Source organism: Suillus subalutaceus (genome assembly GCF_016647625.1).
Source record: "Suillus subalutaceus strain FC151 chromosome Unknown DFJ58scaffold_204, whole genome shotgun sequence".
NCBI classification, from domain to species: Eukaryota; Fungi; Basidiomycota; class Agaricomycetes; order Boletales; family Suillaceae; genus Suillus; species Suillus subalutaceus.
The window spans coordinates 23,952-43,022 of record NW_024540453.1 but is presented as its reverse complement, the minus strand read 5'-3'; the positions used below and the strand labels follow the sequence as shown (position 1 = coordinate 43,022).

General features: G+C 47.3%; 8 protein-coding genes across 8 annotated transcripts; 3 read left to right on the top strand and 5 right to left on the bottom strand.

Annotated features, from left to right (window-relative positions):
• Positions 1 to 91: 91 nt before the first annotated feature.
• On the bottom strand, positions 92 to 2,071 carry DFJ58DRAFT_190192 (MFS general substrate transporter). The gene is made up of 6 exons (XM_041379132.1): positions 1,501 to 2,071; positions 1,283 to 1,446; positions 1,144 to 1,232; positions 876 to 1,097; positions 456 to 825; positions 92 to 404 (listed from the first exon to the last, which is right to left on the bottom strand). The coding sequence occupies exons 1-6, from the start codon at positions 1,822 to 1,824 to the stop codon at positions 245 to 247; spliced, it is 1,329 nt and encodes a 442-aa protein (XP_041236809.1). The 5' UTR covers positions 1,825 to 2,071; the 3' UTR covers positions 92 to 244.
• Positions 2,072 to 2,792: 721 nt separating this feature from the next.
• On the bottom strand, positions 2,793 to 3,717 carry DFJ58DRAFT_719167 (uncharacterized protein; the record flags this gene model as incomplete). The annotated part of the gene is made up of 3 exons (XM_041384580.1): positions 2,793 to 3,315; positions 3,369 to 3,608; positions 3,665 to 3,717. 3 exons carry the CDS (start codon positions 3,715 to 3,717, stop codon positions 2,793 to 2,795), a joined length of 816 nt encoding a protein of 271 aa, XP_041236808.1.
• A 478-nt stretch (positions 3,718 to 4,195) lies between these two features.
• DFJ58DRAFT_691127 (CAAX protease self-immunity-domain-containing protein) lies at positions 4,196 to 6,077 on the bottom strand. Its single transcript, XM_041383384.1, has 6 exons — positions 5,498 to 6,077; positions 5,233 to 5,436; positions 5,066 to 5,177; positions 4,925 to 5,005; positions 4,711 to 4,872; positions 4,196 to 4,649 (listed from the first exon to the last, which is right to left on the bottom strand). The coding sequence occupies exons 1-6, from the start codon at positions 5,789 to 5,791 to the stop codon at positions 4,552 to 4,554; spliced, it is 951 nt and encodes a 316-aa protein (XP_041236807.1). The 5' UTR covers positions 5,792 to 6,077; the 3' UTR covers positions 4,196 to 4,551.
• A 155-nt stretch (positions 6,078 to 6,232) lies between these two features.
• Positions 6,233 to 6,698, top strand: DFJ58DRAFT_719165 (mitochondrial F1-F0 ATP synthase subunit F of fungi-domain-containing protein; the record flags this gene model as incomplete). The annotated part of the gene is made up of 3 exons (XM_041384579.1): positions 6,233 to 6,304; positions 6,371 to 6,560; positions 6,673 to 6,698. 3 exons carry the CDS (start codon positions 6,233 to 6,235, stop codon positions 6,696 to 6,698), a joined length of 288 nt encoding a protein of 95 aa, XP_041236806.1.
• An 894-nt stretch (positions 6,699 to 7,592) lies between these two features.
• Positions 7,593 to 8,462, bottom strand: DFJ58DRAFT_819521 (uncharacterized protein). Its single transcript, XM_041391911.1, has 4 exons — positions 8,171 to 8,462; positions 8,091 to 8,118; positions 7,937 to 8,041; positions 7,593 to 7,886 (listed from the first exon to the last, which is right to left on the bottom strand). Exons 1-4 carry the CDS (start codon positions 8,185 to 8,187, stop codon positions 7,797 to 7,799), a joined length of 240 nt encoding a protein of 79 aa, XP_041236805.1. The 5' UTR covers positions 8,188 to 8,462; the 3' UTR covers positions 7,593 to 7,796.
• DFJ58DRAFT_190135 (uncharacterized protein) lies at positions 8,097 to 8,462 on the bottom strand. The gene has a single exon (XM_041379131.1). The coding sequence runs from the start codon at positions 8,412 to 8,414 to the stop codon at positions 8,193 to 8,195; it is 222 nt and encodes a 73-aa protein (XP_041236804.1). The 5' UTR covers positions 8,415 to 8,462; the 3' UTR covers positions 8,097 to 8,192.
• Positions 8,463 to 10,977: 2,515 nt separating this feature from the next.
• DFJ58DRAFT_735210 (P-loop containing nucleoside triphosphate hydrolase protein) lies at positions 10,978 to 14,055 on the top strand (the record flags this gene model as incomplete). Its single annotated transcript, XM_041386596.1, has 12 exons — positions 10,978 to 11,157; positions 11,252 to 11,300; positions 11,374 to 11,628; positions 11,701 to 11,945; positions 12,000 to 12,135; positions 12,196 to 12,290; positions 12,325 to 12,622; positions 12,677 to 13,203; positions 13,262 to 13,351; positions 13,397 to 13,753; positions 13,802 to 13,888; positions 13,942 to 14,055. The coding sequence occupies 12 exons, from the start codon at positions 10,978 to 10,980 to the stop codon at positions 14,053 to 14,055; spliced, it is 2,433 nt and encodes an 810-aa protein (XP_041236803.1).
• Positions 14,056 to 17,302: 3,247 nt separating this feature from the next.
• DFJ58DRAFT_669967 (uncharacterized protein) lies at positions 17,303 to 17,894 on the top strand (the record flags this gene model as incomplete). The annotated part of the gene is made up of 2 exons (XM_041382824.1): positions 17,303 to 17,719; positions 17,772 to 17,894. The coding sequence occupies 2 exons, from the start codon at positions 17,303 to 17,305 to the stop codon at positions 17,892 to 17,894; spliced, it is 540 nt and encodes a 179-aa protein (XP_041236802.1).
• Positions 17,895 to 19,071: the final 1,177 nt, after the last annotated feature.

The following is a 19,071-nucleotide window of genomic DNA, read 5'->3' as shown; positions in this document are numbered from 1 at the left end:
CAAATAAGACAAGGACGTAACATCCTCGACAAATTCATTGGATAGCAAGTACGTGCGGCATGCTGACAGATACCAGTACCCGACCCTGCCATGATAACGCCTAAGATGTGCATTCCGTGATGATAAAAATACAATAATTACACTATACATAGCACAAGAATTAAAGCCGTCGTCAATGCAAATTTCCCAGTCGTAAAACTTAGAAAATAATGATACGACGGTTGCACGAGGTGCGAGCTACTCGCTACACTCTTACGCATATATCTCGGTTTATCCTGAGCCTGCAGGCTAGAATAAATAATGACCCGAAGATGATGCTTGATCCCGATAACCCAATCATTCCAGTGTATGAACCGCCCTGGTATTGAATAAGAGCTCCTGCGACGGGTCCACCAACAAGAGAGCTGAAAGAACTACAGTGAGCAGAGATCAAACGAATCCAGCCACAATCTTACGGGACAGATATAAGTGTATACAATGCACCTATTCGAGTTCCAATCTCGTTGATATCTGATATCTGTGCGACGCATGGAGTAATGACGGATATGAATGCACCGGATAGAAAACCATAAACCGCCGCGAAACCCATCACAGCGATCATTGTCTTCGCAAGCATCCAAAAGATGAGGCACGATAGGCCTGCTAAGAAGGAGGTGGGTATAAGGAGGTTGAATCGCCCTATCTTGTCAGAGAGGATCGCGGGAACGATGCGGCCGAATACACCTCCAGCATTCATTACTGACAGAACGTAAAATGCGGTATGCTGAGAAACGAGTGCTTGATCCTCGGCGTAACACACGATATAGAAGAATGGAGTAAATATACCTTGGTTACCCTTGTTAGTTGTAACCTCACGAAAGGACTTGCTTTCTTACCAAGGCAGATAAAGAAGGATCCAGTAGCGAGCAACATGAAGCATGCATCTTTGAACATCTTGACATCTATCCATCCGGAGCATTTCTTACGACCCTCTTTCTTTACGGTAGCAAGAGCAACGACGCAGCATGCCACAGAAAGTAATGTCGATGCTCTAACCGACCATGCATAACCAGTGCGCGAGAAGAGTGTGCGGAGCATAATGGGATAAACGACACCACCTAGACGAACTCAGCAGGATTGGGCGGACAATAGTGGACTGCTCACCAACACCAGAGCCAGCGGCTGCAATGCCAAGAGCCGATGCACGGTACTTATCAAAGTGAGTCGAGACCGCTGCTAAAGAGGGATAGAAGCTATGCGATAAAATTAGAAGTAGACCCACAGCGCTCAGGAAGCAACCTACAGCGACGCAACACTAAGGCCAAAGAAGAAGCCTTGGAACAATAAGAATTGATAATACTTCGTGGAAATGCTTGTCATTAATGTGCTGAAAGTTAATAGCAGTGTTCCAGATAGTATCACAGGTGACGGCCCGTAGGCGTCAAAAAGACGTCCTATAGGTCCTCCCTAGTCTCATGTAACATTGAGCAAAACTGACCTTGGCTAGCCAATATAGCTTACCATGAAGAAAAAAGTCCATAGCTGAAGGGATCCAATCCAAGAAATACTGAATTGCGAATAACCGGCAAGCTGATGACCCAAATACCACGACTGGTATGTTCCGAAAGCATTCATTTGACCGAACGAACAGAAGAGGGCCATGAATGCTCCGAAGACAGCCAACCAACCAGTCCATCCTGCATCTGGCTTTTCCATGTTTGTGGGTAGTAAAAGCGCGTTAGGAGGTTGCAAAGCACTGTGCCGATTAAGGTTTTCATATGCACCCGTCTCAATGCTTGGTCCTCGAAGCGACGAGCAGTCCGCTTGCTTCTCCACGTCCTCCATGGAGGATACAGTTTACCACCACAACGAGAGTTGAGGTAGGATGAGCAGGGAAAGAAAGGTGCCAGCAGACAACTACGGGCAACTAATCGTGTGTCCGTTATAAAGGACTTCCGGTGCGGCAGATCAGATCACCGCTTTCACAGGATCGCGCCGAATATACCGGATGAAGAGGCAAATCTCTTTTTGAGCATGGTGGAAGGAAGCTCGTAATTTCGGTCTTCAGCGCGGAACGTGATCGCACGTAGGCATCGCGGCAGGTCGGTGGGGGCCGTGGTTCATGGGCACTAGTCTCCGCAGTGCCGGTTCAAGTTTCATCATTACCCAGTGCCCATGCGCATGAGGGAATAGACCGAGAAAATTGAGTTATCGGGAGGAACTAATCTAATCAGCGCAAACTCAGCACACCCTACATCTTGACAACAGCATAACATCCACTACACAATCAGGCGCCTGCCCGGGGTTCATCGTGACGATGCAAGCCAAAGGGGGGACTGATGCAGGATAAAGATTTCTCCTTTCTCAGGGCAAGAACTAACCTGCATAACCTGAAGGAGTACATGGAGGAGCACCCGGGACCGTGTATAGCGGAAAGGGAGTCAAATAAAGTCATCCGAGGGCTTCGGAAATTTGGTCCTCCGTCGCCTAGGTTAAGACAAAAAATTTCCTTTGGAGTGCTGAGGCGGAACTTGAATTCCGAAGGATTATTATCTCATTGTTCAAGCGAGTGGCATTAAACGGATAAGCTGCGTCGTACTGGCAGAGAAACCAAACGTGAATTATCTCCTTATGTCAGAGAATGCGAACAAGATCGAGCATTCCTCGGAGGGACACGCTGTAGAGTAAGCGTCAACATAGGATCAAACCCACGCCAGGGGATACTCAACGGGACATCAACGACAGGCAAAATTGCTGCATCAGATCGGAAACGGGGTCGATGAGAACTGCGACAAAACTGCGATCGACTTCGTTCACCCGCCCATTGCGCCGCTACAATCACTACGCAACTTCTTGGCTTTAAGTTCCCGGTAACGTTTAATGACATTTTCTCTTTCTTCTTCCATCATCGCCTTTTGTGCCATACTCAGTATCCCTGTGACTTTCTCTTTCGAAGAGTCTTTGTCTGATCGGGCACCCCGAGGCAGTTTACCAAATCGTGGCGGTTCTTGCGCAATATCATTAAGGCGGCGCGGTGCTGAGGTTGAAGATACACGAAACTCCTTGGGCTTATCACGAGGCTGCCGCTGGGACGTGCTGGTCAATGTGGGCGGTGATAGATTTGAAGCATCCGCGCGGCTAGGGGGTGTGCTGGTCGAAGTGGGTGGCGATGGATTTGAAACGTCTGCGCGGCTTGCGTTATTAATCATCGTCGTGACCTGTGCAGCAGGCTTGGACACTCCCTGCTCAATTTCACGCTTCTGGACTTTCCGGACCTGGGCCGATGACTGCTGCATCGCTGTTCTAATGAGCGGCATCATGCTACTCTCGACTCGCCTACACGCGAGCTTAATAATGACACGCCGCAACCAGATTCGTCTCAAACTCACTTGTTAAAATGAGCTATAGTTTCTCCTGGCTGAATCTTTAGCATCCCCTCCTTCCGATTGTTTACATCATTGGCCAGCCGTCTTCGTTTCAGCTGAGGGCTTTCATCGCCGTTGGGCTCATCGATCTTCCGCTTCTTCTCTCTGAATTCGAGACGGATTTTTGCGGCATTAAGAATGCGAGCTACAGACTTTGGCACCGTCTCCTCATTACCAAAGTGCTTTGGTGCCAGATCGTCACCTCTTTAAATTTGAAACTCATGAGTGAGTGGAGGGGCATATGTAATACGAACACTTACTTCAGGGATCTCTCTCGTTCGCGAACAGCTCGTTTGGCACGTTTGTGCGGCATGGAGACGGCGTAAGATATTGATAAAACGAAAAAGTTGGATGGAAGTGTGAATATTATTTGGTAAATTTGCTGACAGCTACCGGCGGCATTTCCCATAACGGTGTGTATGCGCCTACAGATGCCTACAAATTTCGATCTTTCTTGACTTGGACAAGATCACATAATCAAGGGGCTCCCAAAGTCTGACAGACTCACGGTGACCGATGTGCAGTCGTAAACATGCACATGATGCAACTCGATTTCGCCCGTGAGGCGAGAGATCGCAACTTGAGTGTGATAATCGCAGGAGTTTTGGGGCACTTTTTCAGATCAGTCCGGTGTGCATATCTCAGGGTAGCGAATAGTGAGGAAATTTATTCAATTTATTGTTCGATGAATCGCAAATCCAGGCCACGAAACAACTACGAAGTGTCTGTTTCACGTTACTTACATTCACACAGTATGTGAATGCGATAGTCACTTACTGGTAGTAGTTTAATATGTATCACATGCCCTAGCCTCCGTATCGGACCTTGTAGCATTTGTAGCTGCAACGTAACCCGGAAAAGGGACAACCTTCCTTGTATCAAGTCTGCCTATGGGAGACAGGAGCCCGGGTAGCAAGTCAGTAATACAACAACTTCAAGTCCTTGCGCGACCCGTCTTTCGTCGATGGGGTTTTGATCGCTTAATCTTCCTCACATTTGAAGAGCGTCATGGTATACGGAATAAACGGCTGGTGGTGATTAATAATATAGATACAGTAGAATCCGACCAAGAGCCGCAGAAAATATGTCCAATCCAGTGAGGTGTAGGGAGTTTAAGGTTCGCGCAAAGGCCGGAGGCTCGAGGAAACTAGGTTTGCTGCCAATATAAGCTGCTATTCGTGTATGACCAAGGCTTGAGCATGCCCACGAAGCCGAGAATGCCGAAAAGATACGCGGTTGAAATGACTAAAAGTAGAAAAAGGAATGCAATCAGCTTGCATTAGATAGTATAACCGCAGCTACTTACATAGCTTTCGATTAGGCATCAAACTTATTTCATAGTTTGGTTGAGGTACACCCATAATGTTGCAGAACATATGAGCCGCAATGGGTGGAAGCAATGATCCGGAGCGAAGAAACAAATAGCAGCAGTAAAATCCGAATATGCTGGTGTACGCGAATTGGATAACTATATGTGAAGTGTTAATGCCGCTTGCTGGAAATAGGACAGTTGTGCGTACTGGTAGATATAATTGCACGTTTTGCCGCAGTGGCCGTACGGCCATATCTGTGATATGTTTCAAAAGCGTGATGGATGTGTGCTAAAAGATTCGAGAACATAATGATGAATTTTCATGGCCCAAAAAATCACTGACACATACCTGCGCCAAAGACCAAAGGACTGAGAAAAATCATTTTCATCCTGGAGGCGTCTGCCAAGTGATAGACAGTGAGAACACAACCGCGAAACACGATTTCTTCGGTGATCGGAGCCTGTTACAATGCAAGGTATATTGCAAGCAATACTTTACAAAGGACTCGCACTCACAACAAAATAATTTCGAAGACCGACAATTGAGAGAAACCGAAACACAACATCTTCTTCAAAATCCCAGTCCTTTTGGAATGGTAGTTTCTTTGCGAGGAATTGGACGTAGAGTGGCCCAGAAAATAACAACGGTGTTATCAGGAGCGGAAGTGCGTTCGACCATGTGAACCCAAGGTAAAGCCACGCATTTGCGGTAAGGTTGTGCTGTTTTGCACATTACGGTAGTGAGGCAGACGTTCCCTATTGAGGCAATTTAATGACCTACAATTTCATCATCGCGGTTGAAATTTTTCATCACGATGAATACGATGAGACAGCAGATCAAAGTGGCGCTGGTAACGGCAAGTAGTCGCGCCTTGATAACATCCGGATCATCTCTCCATCGCTCATTTTGCAATTTGAGCCTAGCCTGTCCTTCTGGAAGGTTAACCTTCCTATTAGAAAAGCGGAGACGAGCATTCTTGGATGTATAGATGGATCCAACGTAGATAAAGGCAAAGAGTCCAGAAAGCAGGTGCGCGGATGTAATAGATAACAACGGTTTAGTTTCGTTGTACATGACGAGAACTTTGCAAAGTCAAGGATGAGTATGTCAGAGGAGATGACAAACTTGGCTGGTCCGCGGTCTATTATACCAAGAGGCTGTGGATGGTCCAGGCGAAACTAAATGTTCGCATCCGAAGCGGACTCGTCTATGAAACCAAGTGTCTTGCGTCCACACCCACGTGTAAATGTGGGACAAGACTTCTGTATCAAGGACACCGCGAGGAGTCTTGCTAGCGGCGTCAATTCGGTTTCAGGTTCTAATGGGTATATGTCAAGGACTTGATCAAGGGAGTGCAAGCGGTTAAAACTTAACAATTGACCAAACAATTTAGACGTGAATGGGACTTCACACACGTGATTAAGTCATGTGATCGTTGACAGCCAAATACACTCCAACATGAAAACCAGGTTTGTCCGGGCCATCCCGAAGTCGACAAACTCATTCGTTCTTGTCATGCACGCATCACTCGTTCGTCGTCAGTTGGGGGGTATCGTGCCTCCCAAGATTGCTACTCCATCACTTTTGGTGCGTTCTTTAATTCTTACAGCGTTCCGCCTCGCGTGACCTCTTCTCTTTTTCTCCGCCGTCAAGACGTCGGGCTCTGGTTCAAGCCTCACGCCTCTGGTCAACTTCTACTCAAAACTGCCTAAGGGTCCAGCATCCGCGGTTTCTGGTGGTGGAATTAAAGCTAGATACTTCAGCGGCAAGAATGCGTCCGCCGCCCCAGTCGTTTGGACGATCTTGGGTCTCTTCACTTTCGGATACGCCATCGACTACCAGAGTGAGTAATTTGTGCTTACACATATGTTCAATTTTTGATGCATGGTATTTCAGTGCACTTGAGTAAGTCATCGTTGATCACCTCAATATATTCCTCGTTAAGCGTGTACCAGAACATCACAAGAACCACCCGCACTAGCCGCGTTTATGGAAGTAAGGGGATATTGACACAGAACTTGCTGTATGCACAAAAAATAGACCATCAATTTTCTCAATGTGCATAGACAAAACAGTACATCCTGTGTGGACTTGACCATATTTAGCGCCCTGGTGTTGTGAAAGTTACCACCGGTGAGTAGAACAAATGCCCGACTGCATTAATATCTCCTTAACTTTCTAGTACTCAGCGTCAAGGGGATAATCACGATACCCCCTGTTATTTGTGTGTCTGTGTGGAAACTGAATCTTTATCAAATACAAAACTCCTTGGGCGCCGCGAATTCATCGGAGGTTTAAAAGGTACAGATTTCCGATCTAAAAATGAAAGCACGTTGTCTGCCCTCAACATGAGTTTCAGTCGTGTTTCTATTGACAGTCTTCCTGCGGTCGACGTAGACTTCTTTCGACTCCATAACATGCGCTAACCTTGCTTGAGCTACTTCCCATCTCATCTCAAGGTGGTTCTCGATGGGCCAGTACTTGTCGATGGGTCTAAACAATCTGATGTCCGCAAGGAAAATGCGGCGATTGGTCACTCGTCGAGGAACAAGCATATGCCTATCATATATCATACCTTGTTGCTGGTTCCATAGATTGTTCTAGGGCCATGCCAAGAAGCTGGAATGTTGTTGCTGTTAATGCTTGTTAGGGCCTGTTGGAGCACGTCAAATCGATCCTGAGCAAGATAACTACCTGGAAATCGAGGTACAATTACCGATTGAAGCCTGCATTGTTCGCATGGGTTTGCGGGACGACCGCGACCGTCCTTTTTTATCACGATAACGGCATGCTCACAGTGACGCAGAGCTGTGCCTTCTTTCAGTCATGAGATCTTGAGACTTGGTTTGTGGCTTCTTTTGGGGGATTGTTCTGGCTCTCACCTGCTTCTTCCAGATACGGACTAAAGTAGTGTCTAAACCGAATGCCTTCGGGTGCGGAAAGTTTGATCCCGAGCGGAAGGTATGAAATGCATATGTTACAAGTATGGTGCAATATAATGCTAACACGAATAATGTGGGAGTATCAATATGGGGAAAGATGTTTTGCCCGCTCTCTAAGGAGGGATGCTCGAGCCTCGTCAACCACGCCTACGAGCCATTGCTGTACGACACTGTAGACAAATCTCATCGACATCGTCGATTGAGCGCTGGATTTCGGGTCCGAAGTTCTGGAAGGTATCAACTATGGGCACAGTACGTTGCTACCGTTATCACCTACTTTAGTACAATTTGGTTGCCGACAGTTTGGTGGATGTCTGTAACTGCGTTCGCAGCGAGTTGAATTGCAATCTACGATTGCAATGACGAGATGTCTTTGAAAGTGCTGTGGCTTTTATCAAAGGCTGTCCAAACAAAGAGTATTGTCTTCATACTCCGCATCTTAGCCAGCGTGTTCCTTCACTGCGCAGGGAGTTGTGAGCAAGCATTTCTGCAGGACTGATCTGTTGCTCACGCTATTTGTTTGCACATCGCAGTTAGACGGGTTGATGTGGATGATTGAGATGCAATAAGACGAGAGTGTGTTGATGTCGAGGGCAGATGTAGTTCTCGTACTGCTGAACCCGCCCGGTTTTATACGTTCTCGAGATCGGAATACTAACAAAGAGAGGTGCTGAATAAATAGCCCATAAAGGTTCTAGTAGGATTTGTACATGTATGATGATTGTCAGCAAGATCTCCACATGCCAGCATCCCATGCTGTATATCGTGATTTCTGGTGTGACGGGTCGGAGAGATGATGTGCGATGTTCTTTCTAGGATTCCTTGGTTCTCGGTTCACAGCTTGATTAGGACGAGGTTGTCATGTGGCTGTGCGTGATATTCTTTATCAGAAGTGTTCAGGCTTACGGGCCTCGCATAGCCTCATATTTGTATAAGCTAATGAGTATTGAGTACTGAGTTACAAACATGTACATGTCTTTAGCTGGCTTCGATGAAAAACTGTTTATTTACCATGGGTACAGAAACAATTCAGGTTTGGGTGCCTCATCAGGGATGGACATCCGATTTGGCAGGTGTGGTTGCTGCTCACCGGGACGCCCAGCAAGTTGACATCCGACGCGCAATAGATGAATATAAGATTCACTCCATCCAGGGTACGGCTTGACGTATAGTGTTGGCCTCTGCTGACAGCATCACTACTTGGGAACATGCCGGCGAAGTAAGGCATGGATTGGCATGGATCCCCCTCCGAAGTCCCACGGCGAGGCAGTTCCTGAGCGGCAGATTGAAGAATGTGACCCTTGGCAAGTACTGCCTTGCGCCACAATATGCTGGACGTGAGCGCTGAGCACGTTGCTTTGTGTGACAGGGTGCAAGGCAGCATAGGGGACCGCTTGAAAGCCCACCTATCCAAATTTCATCATTGGAGTAACTGCAAGGTGCCTGTACGAGCAGAATCAATTCTCTTGCGTGATCGATCATTTTATTGTCTTATTATTAGGTGCTCGGCTTATCCATAGTGTGATCAACGGCCCATCACTTCCTTGTTTCGTAACTCACATATATAGAATTTTAGAACTTCCTGAGGGCTAAGCACCGGGCGACGAAGACGTTCATAAACTTGCATGTGGTGCTTCCTTCTCCATAGACGATTGTAGTTTGGACGGGCACGATGTGATGTCGAATGGCACTATCAATCAATGAGATTCCGAAGAATTAGTCTACCAGTGTTTCGAAGTAGCTTAGCGCACACGAGGGAACACTTGAAAGAATATGCTAATTGATGCTACCTAATGCCGGATATCGTCAGGTCGATCATGATTGAGGCCATTGCAGTCTAGGATGTGAAATACGATGCTATGACATTATGACCCGCGGCTTGTGCGATAAAGTGTCGACCCAAGTCTTATTTCAGTGATGCCAGTCGTACCTTTGGATTTAATGCATACATATGTGTGTCCATGATACGTCAGATCTGGCGAACTCCAAGAATCGCTGAAAGCGATGGAAGCTTGTTTTTAAGTTGTCAACCGTCCAGGTCTCATTAGACAATATACTCACACGCAGGTCCGGACACTGATTTGAATGCCAGTAAGAACAACGGGATTCGTGATTGTTTTCTGAGGCCGCCGAGAACAAATACGATTCCAGCTGTCTGCTGAATGGGGCATTTGAGAACATAAGGACACGTTGAATGCGCAGTTGCGACAACACCTTCGATTTCAGTCAGCAGGAATACGTTTTTGCTGCCATGCAGTTGAAAATATGGTGCAGGACTACCGCAGGTCACGCCACGACACATGTAATGTATTTCTGTTAATTTGTTTTCCCGTATTCCCTTGTTCGTGCCTGGTGGCAGCGCATATACACAAGGGCCTGCTTCCTGAGGGTCTTGTATCTTGCTGACGGTGCTGTGCCGTTGTCGTAAACCATTGATCTTTGCTTCTCTTCCAAGAGATGCGTTACGAGAGGTTTACAAGTCGCAGAGCTGAAAAATACCGTGTGTCGACCCTCGAGTGCGTCGGGGCGACGAGTGATCGAAGAAAGACTACATGGACTCTTCGAGCAGTGTCTCGGTATGATTCTGCTGTTCGATACCATCTTGGGTAGCTCCACAGAAATGACAATACCTCGTTGTTCTTGAGAAGTATTATCAATAAAGATCGGAAGTGTTGTCACAACATCTCGATTCTGCACTTTGGGCGAAGACAGACTGTGCCCAATCGAAGCACGGTGGTTGAGAACACATATTCTTGAATGGCATAGTAAAACCGACTGCTAGGCGCATCACGGTGAGGACTAAAGTTGAACACATTAAATTACATTAATTGTACCCACCACTAGCAGTAGGTTGAAGTTCAAAAGATCGGTCACTGATGAGCTATCTGAGACAATCTGGTACTGATTTTCTCAAGTGTGCGGCAGTGCTGTGGAGAAGGATCGGGGTTTCTAAGCGGATATTAACCTATATTAACTGATATTAAAACCACGTCAACAACCTACATGTACATCAGGTCCCAGGAGTTGGAGATTATTATTATGATCCAGGTGCTTGTGAAAATAACACATTCCACGAAGATCTTTGAGGGGTAGAACTGCGACATTTGTGCATGTGAATGATGGATGATTTGATTGATATTGTTTACTTGTTGTTTTGACTTATTTTGACCTGATATTACCTTTAGATCGGCGAAGAGCTTGTCGCAAAACCCTGATCTCTGGACAAACTGTACTCACGCTGGTGAGCTGTCCTCGGATCGAATCGTGACCAAGTTCAAAGCTCCATAGCGTCGTGATTTCGGGTTCATGCGCAAAAATATGTCTGCATCCATGTCGATGCCTAAGTTGACAGTTCAACGCAGTGCGCCTGCTGCCATTGGAACGGGCGTACGCGCGATCCGGCGTGTTGTGGTGCACGCAAGTATTTTGAAAGCCTCAAAATTGTGCTCCGGCGATGTGGTCGCCTTATCAGCGGGAGATGACGGAAACACCAAGAAGGTGAGAATCATATCGCGCATTCCAGCGTCTCCATCACAGCTCATCTGATCATTCTATCGCACCGTGAACTACTTCAAATGATCTCTGATAACAGGATTTTGCAATCGGGACATTGTGGCCTTCTCTGGATATTCCGCAAGATGGTATGTACGATATCAGATAACACGAAGATCCTTGGCTAAGTTCTACATTGCGGTCACATAACCTTACTTTCAGCCATTTTGATTTCGTCCTCACTTTTTCTTACGGCACGCCTCAAGGAAGGCGCAAAGGTACAAGTATTTGACGTGTCCGATCAAGGCGCTGGCAGAACCCCTCCCGGCTTACCAACTACGCGAGATGTTGAGGAGGCTGGCACCATCTGTCTGAGAGAAATTTCCATAAGAACACGGATAACGCAAAATGTGGCCAATTCACAGGGCAAAGGAAAGCATAGAGATTGGCTCACTCTACTACTGCGGGAATACCTTAGTACGTCAGTTTTAGGTGGCGTAGAATGTCGCTGACAGCGCCGTTCTGTCAACGCACGGAATTTCTTTATAGTCAACCTCAAATATATTCTTTCTACTCAGATTATCGAAGTCCCATATCAGGGCGAAATTCGAACATTCTCCATTGATTCTGTGTCAGCCCACCACTCGGCATCAAGTAGTTCCGTGAATACCGTAACACGTGACCTTAACTCGCTTGCAATTCGGGTCAAGCCATCACTTTGGACAGTAGGGTGGGATACGATTGTTTCCATACTGGAAGATGTGGCTGACAATGGCGTCGGCCTCACGCAAAAGGTGCACTTTCTGACATCTCCTGAGAAATATTAATAATCACGGATGACTACCTAGTCTGACATCGAGACACTACCCCACACCTCGATTTCTGATGCATACGCGGCTGTCGGAGGACTTGACAAGACAATCACCCAGATACGGGATCTTCTCGAGATACCACTCACAAGGCCAGAGCTCTTTGGATATTTCGGTAGGCATGGGCAAACACCCCCGTGGACAAGTTTTGATTACAATATCCGTTTTTAATCAGGTCTCAAACCTCCCCGGGGCATATTGTTGCACGGCCCGCCTGGTACAGGAAAGACACACCTTGCACGTGCTATCGCATCATCCACTAACTCATCGGTGCTTGTCATTAATGGCCCTGAGCTTTCCTCAGCATATCACGGAGAAAACAGAATCAAAACTCCGGGATGTATTTAAGGAAGCCCGAGCCAAAAGCCCATCTATCGTCATTTTGGACGAGGTTGATGCTCTTTTCCCAAGACGGGAAGAGGGCGCAGGTAGCGAGGTTGAAAAACGGGTGGTGGCGACGCTTTTGACGATTCTGGATGGTATTGACAATGCGAACACGACTTTTGATGATAGGGTCGTTGTTATCGGGACAACCAATCGGCCGAATGCCATTGACCCGGCGCTGCGAAGACCTGGGAGATTTGATCGAGAATTTGAGATAGGTAAGCGGTAACCTTAAGTGCTACCGAGCCTTAACTAACGGCTATTGCTTTCAGGCATACCGGACGCAGATGCACGCCACTCCATTCTGAACGTCCTCCTCTCCAAAACTCCCCATTGTATAACGGACGCAGAACTCCATTCTATCGCGCGCCGCGCTCATGGATATGTTGGTGCGGACCTCAGTGCTGTAGTTCGAGAGGCTGGGACACTTGCCATCAAACGATGGATAACACACATTCCGCCAGGCTCCCATAGTGATCCTACATCAATGACCCTGAAATTGACGCCATCGGACCTTTCAAATGCGCTTCCTACTGTGCGGCCGTCCGCAATGCGCTCCCTATTTATTGAGACACCACCCGTTCAGTTTGAAGATATAGGTGGGCAAGCCCACATCATACAAAAACTTCGGGAAGCAGTCGAGTGGCCATTATTACACCCAGAGGCTTTCCAGCGACTGGGTGTCCGACCACCAAAGGGTCTACTATTGTACGGACCTCCAGGGTGTAGTAAAACCGTTCTGGCTCGAGCTTGTGCAACGGAAAGCGGTGTTAACTTTGTTGCTGTGAAAGGTCCTGAGGTGCCAATTTTGATTCTGCGTTCAGGCAACACACTCATGATATGCTGTCGTCAACTAGCTTCTCAACAAATATGTTGGAGAGTCGGAAAGAGCTGTGCGAGATATATTCAGCAAAGCCAGAGCTGCGTCACCATCAATAATCTTTTTCGTAAGCGCCGTCCTACTATAAATGATTTGGTGCTGACAAACACAGGATGAAATTGATGCCCTTGGAACATCTCGCTCCTCAGATTCAGAAACTGGAACTGCACATGAAGGGGTTCTGACCAGCCTCCTGAACGAAATGGATGGTGTCCAGGAGCTTGTGGGGGTGACCATTATTGCAGCCACAAATCGCCCCGACGTCATTGCAAGTCTACGTGCTCTGACTATCACTGTTGTATTTCTGACGATGCATCGTCAGGACTCAGCTCTGATGCGTCCCGGAAGACTGGACCGCATTCTGTACGTTGGACCTCCCGATCACGACGGACGCGAGGAGATCTTGAAGATCAGGACAAGGAAGATGAGTGTCGAATCTGACCTAGATCTTCATACAATAGCAGCCATGGTGAGTACGGTCCTGTTGCATCTGAGCAAAATGTAACATTGTATCCAGACCGACGGCTGCAGCGGCGCAGAAATTAGTTCACTGTGCCAGGAGGCTGCTCTACTGACCATGCAGAAAGATATCAACGCCCCATTCGTAAGCTTTCCAAAGTCCCTGGTTTGGCGCACTTTTCTCAGAGCTCTCTGCAGATCCCCCAAAGCGCCTTTGTCGCAGCCGCAGGTGCCATACAAAAGCAAATCACACCAGATGTGATCAACAAATATCAGCAATGGAGAGATCGAACTGGATTGAGGAGTGTTTGAATCAATTCCAGTGGGTTCCTGGCGCTTGGTCATTCGTTTTGTGTACTTACACCACACGTGTGTGTTTGTGTAGGGTAATACACTACTTCTCGTGATTAACTATAGCCTGAACGCTGTGGTAAACTTTAGGTCGAAACGACACAAAATCTCGATTGCGCACATAAGAGCAGGGCTCATCAAGTGTGTTTGTGGTTTTATTGCCCTTACCAACGCTTTGGGCCGGGGGCCGGTTTCCCGGTTTCCGCGCCTACCATTCGCCCTGATAAGCTAACTTTCTCTTCTGATGCTAACCCAAATCACGTCAAATGTTACCACCAGAACTCATGTTGCTAACAATTTCTGGTTGCGCCAAAGCACGCTCTCTTCAACAACGATGAATTTCTCCAAGCTTATCTTTCATCTCCGAATTAAAGACATCCCTGGTGTTCCGATCGACCGTCACGTTCTCCATATCTTTTGCATGATATCGATAAGCAGCTTAGCGGTAATTGGGTCCTGTGAATCAATCAAACCACTGCGCCCAGCAGAATCTCAGCTAATCTCAGACAGCATGTCGGTAATCATCGTGTAAGCACACACCTGCATGATATGTCCGAGGCTCGAGCATCCAATGCGAGGCACAGAAGCACCCAATCTCGATTATGCAGTCAAGCGATGCAGATATGAATGGGCTACCTGGTTGACATCGTGCATTAAACGCATTCTCCCAGGTAAGAACAATTTTAACCTTCATGCGACTGGAAGCCGATCGGCAGCGCGCCTTCAAATCTGTGGCAATACCCACTTCAACGCGTCTGGTTGGGAGACCATCGCTTCAACCCGAACATGATACAGTGACGAAACAGTGCATATCACAGATAAATCGAAAATGCCTGTCAAGTTGATAAACTCGAGAAGAGTATGCCGGCACGACAGTACCGGAGCACATCCGTATGGGAAATCTGTCTCATTACAGACAGAAGAGTACTGTTGTCGGTCTGCCTAGGGGGACCATCATTTTATTCACCTTGCTGTATCAGATTCGATATTATTCGGGGCATAGGAAGTTCTCACCACAAACGCAAGGCGACAAACGATGGCGTTGGGTTCTGCAAAGACCCAAACTCACTTCCCAATTACTATAAACTTACACCGGTGATCGGCTACTCTGATAGCCCAGTGCCTACGAACCTACTACCCATATGCCCAAAAGTCCTGTGCACTGTCATGATAGTTATAGACTGCTTGCACGCGTGGGGAAGGAATCGAAATTCATCCTATGGTTGACCAACGAGACGCAAGTTATGAAACTCATTGTCTCGTTCAATGTACTGGTCCTCACAGGCGTCCATCCTCCACTCACCTTCAGTCTATCACATGATCGGACAACTGCACTATGATTCCCGACTTCCAGTCGTAGATGAACCATCGAGGGTGGCTAAATAAAATATTCATATTCATGTCGTCAACTGCAACCCGTCGCGGCGGTGGTAGTATGCAGGGAACAAGAAACAGACTAGCAGAGATCATTAATGAAATTTAGATGGCATTGCAGAGATGATCAAAATATACATGCTAGAAGCATAACACGATAACACCCGGAGCAAATGCATATCGCCTTATCAGCGTACGGCGGCGGGCCGGTAGCCGTCCCCTTTCTAACTCGGTAACCAGGCACACAGCCAAGACTCGCAGTCAACAAGATCAAATCACCAGAACTTCTTCAACGAGTCGGCAGTCTTAGACTCTTACTGCACAGCAGGGGGAAGGATGTCCAACCAGGTCCAACCCGAGGGCCAGGAGCTTGTTGTCAACTTGTTCCAGTACTTAAAGTGGCGCCACAAGACATGTCGATCAGGAACACTTCTCCACTGAGTTGATAACTTTTCCTTCTTGGGGGCGGCTTGCTTTCTTTGTCCCTCCCTATCGGCTTGAGAGTCTACAGTCGACTTCAGGAGCATCTCTGAATCTAGATTCTTAAGATCGGTGGATTTGGCCTCCCTCGCGAAACCCTAGGCGTTGAAGCCTGCCATGTCTTAGACACCAGAGTGATGGTATCAGGAAAAGATGGAGCTTTGTTGGCTGTGGTCGATAACAACAACTAGGCATCAACGTCCAGTATTCCTTCGTCTCTTCTTAGACAGCTTCATCAATAAGTAAAAATAGATAGTCATGTCGCAGGGTCCTCAACTTGAGTTTCTATACATGCCTTTAACTGCAGTCTCATTCTGCGCAAACGAAGGGTTGGCTCAGGCTCCACTCGATCGGCGCATTACACAATCGTGGAGATGATGGCCTGGAATAGACAGCTGTTCTTTTAGTGGAGTGAAAGACGATGACGTCTCATAGAAGTTATGACCTACTACAATCCTTCTGACACTCGCGAGGTTTGATGAGCCCTTTAAGATACATGTCACTTGCTACCCATGTCGTGAGCGTCAGCCTCCGTCAGGTGCCATTGCATTAGTGTGTACGAGGATACGTACTGATTCGCCGAACATCGAGCTCTATCATTCTCAACTTGCTTTAAGGGTTTCGGCAGAGCCTACTGAGCACCTGGGAGAGGAGAATCATGTCAAATAATAAAGTGTGCAGACGTTCAAGCTCGAGCACTCAAGGTCCGGTCCCCCTTGAGCGGCAGGGTCTTTCGGTGAGCTGGAACACTCAAGTTGAAGCCTTCCCTGCATTGAAATAAAAATCATCGACCTAGGAGTAGGACGCAGCGCTGGAGCACAAATTAACAGTTGACTCGTCTAGACATCAGAGTCCACTTCTGCATCCTCAATATGATACTTAGCACTTAAATAAACAGAGATTTGAAGGACTCTCGACCTCTGAATCACACATACCTGCATGTTTGAACCAGTGTAAAGTCCATGGCATCCGCAAAAAAAAACGCTCTATCCCACGATTGCAGCTATCAACCCGCCTGCGAGCGGTGTGGACGTGCTTATAGTCTATAGATGCCAACAGTGCAACTAGTAATGTCGCCTTGCTGGGGCCACCGGGACCAGGCGAAATTCTCTGAATTCTTGAAATCGAAATCGTCTTGCAATTACTCTTGACCATGACAGAATGTTGAGAATCGTATATTTTCTACCACAATGCATGAATCGTGCTCAGTGCCCAGCGCAGAGTTTACAATATTGTTGGGGACGTCGATGACACGTTGAACGACTCGGACAGGCAAGTGTGCGCTTAGCTGCACAGCCACTCAACACGTAACCGACCTTATTATCTAAGCCGCGTCCTGCCTATAAATTTTTGCATGTCGAACTCTGGAGGTCGATTTGCATCTTACAGAAATGCTCTCACCGCGATTTCTGGGAGGACGGGAACACCACTCCCTTCTCTCGTAGTCTCCTTCGTCGTTCTTCATGAATTAACTGCCATCGTTCCCATCGTGGGGATTTTTTACACGGCACGCAGTCTTGGCGCAGGCGAGCGCGTCGTTAATGCTGTTGCTCTCAACCGAGATGGCTCTATTGACGACCAGTCTTGGATAAACACCCAGCTGAGATCGTGGCTTGATGAAGGCGAGCAGTGGGCTGGTCGAGTCGGACGTCGATATGGCATCTTCGGCTTTGAGAAGGGCGAGATTGTTGGCAAGGCTCAGACGAGCCAGTTGCCTGGGAAGCTAGCGGGGGATGTCGCAAATGCCGTTTTGGCTTATGGTGCAGCCAAGGTAGTTTTTTTCCTCTTTACCACAGTTGGGATAGTAACTAACGTTTGCTTAGGCGCTTCTACCCATCCGCATTGGTCTTTCGTTATATCTTTCTCCGATGTTCTCTCGGGCAGTTGTAGAGCCGATTCGTTTAGGCGGTCTTCGTCTATTAGGGCGTAGGCCGAAATCTTCTTAAAAGGTGGGTGATGTTCCCAGTTTTTTTTTTCATGATGATTTCGCTTGCCGCCCCAGTCGTAGCTATAAGCGTTGACGAACGGTAGAGCATACAGCCAAATATTTGCACCACTGATTCTATTCTATCCTTGCTTCTTTCTTTCCATAAATTCGAAGCTCACTATCTGTCTCACAGGTTATCTTTGATACTCATACATAGGCGGCACATTCTTGCCAGTAATGAGCATACCCTTGGTCACTTGTAAAAGCCGTCTTTTAAGGCAGATGCATTCGAGCTATTTTTCATTTATTTCTCCCAGTCAAATTGGCTCTTCAAAGACTTGTTCCACCTTTGGCGATGCCTCATTCCCTGGGGAGAGCATTTCTGTCTCGTCCTCGTCTTGTGCTACATGTGACTTCAGTGGAGCACATCTGGATGATTTAGGCACATCCCACTTATAACCAAGAGTCTTGCGACTGTTATCATATCTCATTAAAACTATGGGCTCGCTGTTTGTGCTGTCGAGCTCTGATATGGATTAATTTGTGAACTTTCGCGCTGGGTCCAGACACAAATATTGATCATCGTATGGAAAGCCAGACAGCCGCGCTCCCTTAGTCAGTGTCATGTGTCCGTAATAGGTAAGAGGACTTCGTTGCACCTGAAGGCTTCGAGTCATCTGCATCAGAGTCATCAAATTTGCACTAGACCTTGGTTCGGTTTTGAGCAAATTTTTTCTAGGATTCGGAACATTGTTCAACCCATACTGTAGATCGGCTTCGAGTCTCCATCATTTGATTGATGATGACTCGCGCTCACTCACTGTCGGTCAGACCGCTGATAATCGCCACTACTAGTACTACTACTAGTATGTGCATGACCCTCCTGCGTGTCCATCTATGTACCGAATATTGTGGTGACTGGCTCTTCATCTTTACATAAGCGTTTGGTGGCTCCGAGATGTAACTCTGCTGCTGAACTTCTCCATGAGCCTTTTGTTCAGTCGAGCAAACGCGCGCGCGCTATCTCGAGTTCCTCGCGTGCCAAACTCTCCGAGACAGACCAGACTGAATTGCAGTTGTCCTGTTGTCTCGCCCCTGTTCCAATTTCCTTACTAATGCTTGTTTTCTTGAGGGGCTTTCTTGCCTTCCGTCGTTGTTCACCTCATCACATGGCCACGTCCTCGTCTTCTGCTCTG

What these genes read in the sequence shown, in the direction of transcription:
- DFJ58DRAFT_190192 (XM_041379132.1), bottom strand. Translation starts at nt 1,824, where the DNA reads ATGGAGGACGTGGAGAAGCAAGCGGACTGCTCGTCGCTTCGAGGACCA. An exon ending in GGCCTTAGTGTTGCGTCGCT is followed by an intron (nt 1,233 to 1,282) that starts GTAGGTTGCTTC and finishes TTTATCGCATAG; the next exon opens with CTTCTATCCCTCTTTAGCAG. An exon ending in TATACACTTATATCTGTCCC is followed by an intron (nt 405 to 455) that starts GTAAGATTGTGG and finishes TAGTTCTTTCAG; the next exon opens with CTCTCTTGTTGGTGGACCCG.
- DFJ58DRAFT_691127 (XM_041383384.1), bottom strand. Translation starts at nt 5,791, where the DNA reads ATGTACAACGAAACTAAACCGTTGTTATCTATTACATCCGCGCACCTG. An exon ending in TCCTTTGGTCTTTGGCGCAG is followed by an intron (nt 5,006 to 5,065) that starts GTATGTGTCAGT and finishes CGAATCTTTTAG; the next exon opens with CACACATCCATCACGCTTTT. An exon ending in ACGTGCAATTATATCTACCA is followed by an intron (nt 4,873 to 4,924) that starts GTACGCACAACT and finishes CTTCACATATAG; the next exon opens with TTATCCAATTCGCGTACACC.
- DFJ58DRAFT_819521 (XM_041391911.1), bottom strand. An exon ending in CACGCTGGCTAAGATGCGGA is followed by an intron (nt 8,042 to 8,090) that starts GTATGAAGACAA and finishes TAAAAGCCACAG; the next exon opens with CACTTTCAAAGACATCTCGT. An exon ending in GGCAACCAAATTGTACTAAA is followed by an intron (nt 7,887 to 7,936) that starts GTAGGTGATAAC and finishes GATACCTTCCAG; the next exon opens with AACTTCGGACCCGAAATCCA.
- DFJ58DRAFT_190135 (XM_041379131.1), bottom strand. Translation starts at nt 8,414, where the DNA reads ATGGGATGCTGGCATGTGGAGATCTTGCTGACAATCATCATACATGTA.